We start from the raw sequence: 5,463 nt of genomic DNA, 5'->3' as shown, positions 1-5,463 counted from the left end.
ATAGATTCTGGTCTTTGAGGGGACGTACAGACGCACCAGTTGCTCCACCAGTTAGAGGTAGTCCAACTCCCCGCGAAGGACGCTATAGATAAAATAATTATATTAGCTATGGACGTTAAACAATTGGCAACTTGTCTACGCGCCCTTGTGCCGATCTGCGGGCGTAGCACACTAGTTGGATAAACTTTATCGCATCAGTGCGTCCCTATCGCACTTACAAATAGTGCGAAAAGGACGGCCTGACGTTGCTCGTTTATGACGGTGATCATTTATCACGCGACCGTGACACGCGACAAGATGACTATCGTTCAAGCTTCTTAGCGTATCGTAGCTATCTGTAACTTTAACTTTTCCATATTAGTGCTACAAAGAAAGGTAAAGATGCAACCGGAAGGGTGGTATAGCGATGATTTAATTTTTCATACGATCGTGATAAAAACTTAACTGAGCTGAATTTTAACGCCATTAATGATAGTTTCTGGCGTGAAGTGGCGCAGGATAAGGCAGAGTGGTGATCTCTTGTGTCGAAGGCCAAGATCCTTTTTGGGTCGCTGAGCCAGTGAAGTAAGTACCAGTCTTAAAAACTATCATTACTTGATAGTTTTTGAGATTTAGTTTTATTTTTGTATAGTTTCTTATACCTCGGCAAAATCTCATTTAGTCACTTGGACTTGGAAACCAATCGAGCAATAACAATGTATTCTATACAAAATAAATAAAAATACTCGATACAAGAAACAATCCCTCGGCCCTCACTCAACTCGACATAATAGCACTTAGCAAAGAACCTACGGAATAGCTGCTGAGTGGGCGCTTATACTGCTTACGTTAAATCTTGTAATGATTTTCCTGTTCATTCTTAGAAGAAAAGTGGAAACCGCTTCTCTATACAAACGTTCCCATTTTCCTCTATGGATATAGTCACATTTTACTCTTTGACGAAAAATCCCAAGATGCATGGGCAGTTTTATGAAAGCGACTGTCATCTGTAGGCTATTTCACCATAGTGACAATGACACTTGACACTAACAATTCTGTGCCTATTTCTGGTTTGATAAGTGACATTATTACTCAGCGTCAATATTTTCTTCTTGAACACACAATGACCTGTGGTGAATCAGGCCATTGGCCTTCCAACCCGAAAGGTAACTAGACCTAAGGCCCTATTTAGACGGTACGAGAACACGCATATGAGTTTTATTACATTGCGGTATTTAATGGCTGTGCAAAATTGATCTAACCTCAACAGCCCGCAATGTAACTAAAATCGCATGCGAATTCGCACGCCGTCTAAATCAGGCCTAATTGTGATTAGTCCGGTTTCCTCACGATGTTTTCTTTTACCGAAAAGCGACTGGCAAATATCAAATCCTCTCTGGATAACGATTGATATTAAGGTAAATATAATATACAGAATAAAGTTTTGTCTACCTTGTGTAGTGACTTTATACTGAATGACTTTGGGACCGGTGCAGAAAGAAAAAATCAAGTGTTGATTTGACATTCCGGTTAACGTAATGAAGCGATTTGTATTGCAATTTCGATGTTGGTTTTATTGTACATAAGTTGTTTAGTAAAACCTATAAAATCGGTATAAAGAATATGGTTGGTGGTTAATATTTTACTCTGAATTGTTTAAAACATTTTTATTAATTAAACAGACTGTACTCTCACTGCAATGTTCTTATTTTTATTTCTTGATTACTATAAGAATTATACGCAAACGAATTTTGCTTTCAAAATCCATATATATTTCTAAGCGCTCCTAACATTCATTACAAAAAACTTTTAAAGTTCTGAACGAAAGGGCACAACTATAGTTGACAGTACCTACGTCAAATGCATATTATAATGTCGCAGAGATGACAATCGATGGGGCCGGCAAGTATTGCTGTGGAGACTTAGACTGGGAAGCCGAGGTGACGGGAAACCACGAGCCAGATGGTCGGACGACATCAAAAAGACGGCAGGGCCGACCTGGCACAGAACCGCCGCTTATAGAAGAGAATGGAAATCCATGATATGCTGAGAAGAAGGAGAAGAAGAAAAGAAGAGGTAAAATGCTGTCAAAACATGTCGAATGATGTGAACCCGGAGAGGAAAACAAGGGCTACGTTTGTATGGGAAAGCGATTTCGGGCAGTCATCTCCTTTCGTCTGAGAAAAGATTTTCAGTACAGAATTAGGAGTGGTCATACTCTTATTAAAGAAATAAGTGCGTGGATTATTTTACGAGAGATTCTGGGTAATTGGTACGTATTTAAGCGTTTTAAGAGTTTTGTTGTGTAGAATAAGAGACGTGAAATAAAAATCGTAGCTTTAGCAGTGACTTTTCGATTGATCATTAAATAATAGGGAACTTGACTGTACTTAAAATAAAATATTTTATACCATACACGAAATAAAGCATCAGTTAATTATAAGAAAAACATGGACAGAAGTAATTTTTAAATCCAATTTCTATTTAAATAATAAGTCTGGTAGAAATATATAAAGTAACTGAGTTGACCGTGACGTCTCAATTCGGTTTCATATAAATTCCATATTAGCAAGTCGTTCAAATTCGTTTTGACAGTTCTTAAAAAGAAGCTGATTTGACTAGGAGGCAAGTAACCTATAATAATTTATAACAATTTATCAGGTATCGTAAAATGGGATTTTATATTATTAAAATACATAATTATTTATCAGCTTACTCAAATTTACATTTCCCTGTACCGATTTATTCTTAGATACGGCACTTAAAAAGCATTTTTTAATTAAACTTACTAAATAAAGAAGAAAGTAATAAATGCCCAATATAATAAAACGTCAACTTAATAAAGAAAATTTGCCTCAGCGGCCGAATCATTATAAGGACTAAGCACCTGAACTCCAAGTTCAGTAAGTGCCTGATGTAAAGCGAAACTGAACAATGGACAGAGCCTCTACCAAGAATTTTAAAAGTTCTAGCAGTGATCGTAGCAATTATAAGGATTGGTACAACGCACTACTTGACACGTCCTTATGAGTGCGCTACCGTAGGTAGATATGAGAACTAAACAGGTATACTAGACCTACTAATCTCAGGGCACTTAGTAACATAAAAAACTTAACCCTCCCAAGGAGTACTAACTTATATGGACAAAGAGTATGGAACAGCTACTTACCAAATATCCTGAATGGTTTTCCTAGCCATGTTATTGATAATATAGAGGCTAAGCCACATAAGATTAAATATATAACTAAAAAAGCTTTGTTAAACCTTAAGTCATAAATCAAATCGTAAAATATTAAAAGTAGATATAGAATAATTAAAAATACATTTAAGATTTTTGCATGTATTTAATTATAAATGTAAAGATAACCTACTCGTCTTGGCTAACAATCTAGAATAAATACAGATTAGGCTAAGATCTAAGCATGTACTGATTAATGTATTTGAAAGAAATAAATAGTTCAATTTTTTTTTAATTTTTTTTTAATGAGTAAGGTGATTTTTGACAACCCTCTCACACAACAATAAGTGTGTTTTCACATTATCCGATCCGATATCGGATGTCGGACCGATTTTTTCCATTGAAATCCTTCCGACCTCCGATAGCGGATCGGATAATTCGGATAATGTGAAAACGGACTAACGGTTGAAAGAGAAGTGCCATGCATTAGAAATGGATAACACGATTCGACCTTGAAATGTTGTCAAACTTCGGTTTTGTACGAAGTGTCCTTTCCGTGCGTACTGTGGTTGTATTACGATATTCGGTATCCGTTGGCTTGGCTCGTTGGGTGGACGACATTCGAAAAACTGCGGGGCACTTCTGGATGAGATTAGCCCACGACCGGGATAAGTGGCGTACACGAAGGGAGGCCTATGCTCAGCAGTGGGCGATTAATGGCTGAAATGATGATGATGATGATGATGATTCGGTAGCATAGGCGTGATGGTAAATGTAGGTACTATTAACTATGTCATTATTCTCCATAAATGACATTTTCTATGACCTTCACGCTATCAAGTAGCGTATTTTAAAACTCTTGGTAGGAGCCCTGATGTAAAGTGAACCTGAACAATGGCCGGCAAGTTGCTCGGCAAATATTCTCAAGTCGGCATTTAAGCCGAATCACGTCAAAGTGAAAGTTTAATCGGGAATCTTCGGAGGACACAGAGCAGAGGCAGCTAGTGCACTCTAAATATAACACTTCGCGTTTTTTTATTTTCTTGACTTTTTGTACTGGCTATTACCTATATATATATATATTTCACTATTACTTATACAACTAGGGAACAAATCAAATTATTTTATTGAATATTTTTGATTTGTTCTTTTTCAATTAGGTTATGGCGGCCTGCTTGGCTAGCAATTGACCGCGCGCCTGCGCGATACGCCACCACCGCTGCCGTGGCAACGAGGAAAAAACGGTTACTTCAACTGAGAGCTAAAATCGGGTTTCGTAATTTCTCGTTGCATATAAATAATTATAAATACTGTATCATTATGTACATATCTTTAATGTAAATACATCTGTAAATAGCATCTGCGTATCTTTCCTGTAAGTACTACCATCCTTACCTGCATACCTGCTAGCACACCACATTGGTGACCATCCGACAGCACGAAGATGTCGAAGGAAAATTTAAGTAAGGAGTGTGTGGACGCGACCGAGGAGGCGCAGGTATGTAAGGTTGGCGTCCGCGTACCGCCGTTCAACGCGGACGAGCCCGCACTGTGGTTCGCGCAAATAGAAGCTCAATTTCAACTTTCAAAGATCACACAGGATGATACAAAATTTTATTACGTCGCCGGGCAGCTGGAGGCGCGGTACGCGATGGAGGTAAAAGACGTAATAACTAACCCTCCCGCTGCCGATAAATATGGAAAAATTAAGGCGGAACTAATTCGGAGACTCTCCGCGTCTCAGGAAAAACGAACGCGGCAATTATTAGTTCATGAAGAACTCGGCGACCGTAGCCCGTCCCAATTTTTACGACACTTGCAGAATCTTGCCGGTACCGCTGCGACTTCGGAACTTCTACAAACAATCTGGTGCGATCGTTTGCCACATAATGTGCAGACTATACTTGCGTCGCAGTCTGACCAGTCTTTAGATAAGCTCGCCGATCTAGCTGACAGGGTGTACGAGTTAGCTCCACCGACGCCCCGCGCTCCACAGGTAGCGACTACTTCTGCCACCTATACAGCGTGTCCAGTTTCACACTACAAGGTAGTCACACTACTATAAATATATAAATTATAAATTGAAATAGATATCATACACGAAAGAAAAAACGGCAAGGCCCACTGGTGGCCGAGCTGGGAATCGAACCCGGGTCTTCAGTTTACGCGGCTAACGTCTTTACCACTAGACCACACGCCCGCCTATGCCTATGCCTATATTTGTTTTTTCTTTTGTGTATGATATCTATTTCAGTTTATAATTCACTATACTTATATTGACCAGAATACCTATATATATATATATA

General features: G+C 38.7%; 1 protein-coding gene across 1 annotated transcript; it reads left to right on the top strand.

Annotated features, from left to right (window-relative positions):
- Window positions 1–4,601: 4,601 nt before the first annotated feature.
- On the top strand, window positions 4,602–5,222 carry LOC125234169. Its single transcript, XM_048140373.1, has one exon. It carries the CDS (start codon window positions 4,602–4,604, stop codon window positions 5,220–5,222), a length of 621 nt encoding a protein of 206 aa, XP_047996330.1.
- Window positions 5,223–5,463: the final 241 nt, after the last annotated feature.

This window comes from Leguminivora glycinivorella, chromosome 15 (assembly GCF_023078275.1).
Source record: "Leguminivora glycinivorella isolate SPB_JAAS2020 chromosome 15, LegGlyc_1.1, whole genome shotgun sequence".
Classification (NCBI taxonomy): Eukaryota; Metazoa; Arthropoda; class Insecta; order Lepidoptera; family Tortricidae; genus Leguminivora; species Leguminivora glycinivorella.
The sequence above is the reverse complement of the archived record's forward strand: the minus strand, read 5'-3'. Positions and strand labels throughout refer to the sequence as shown.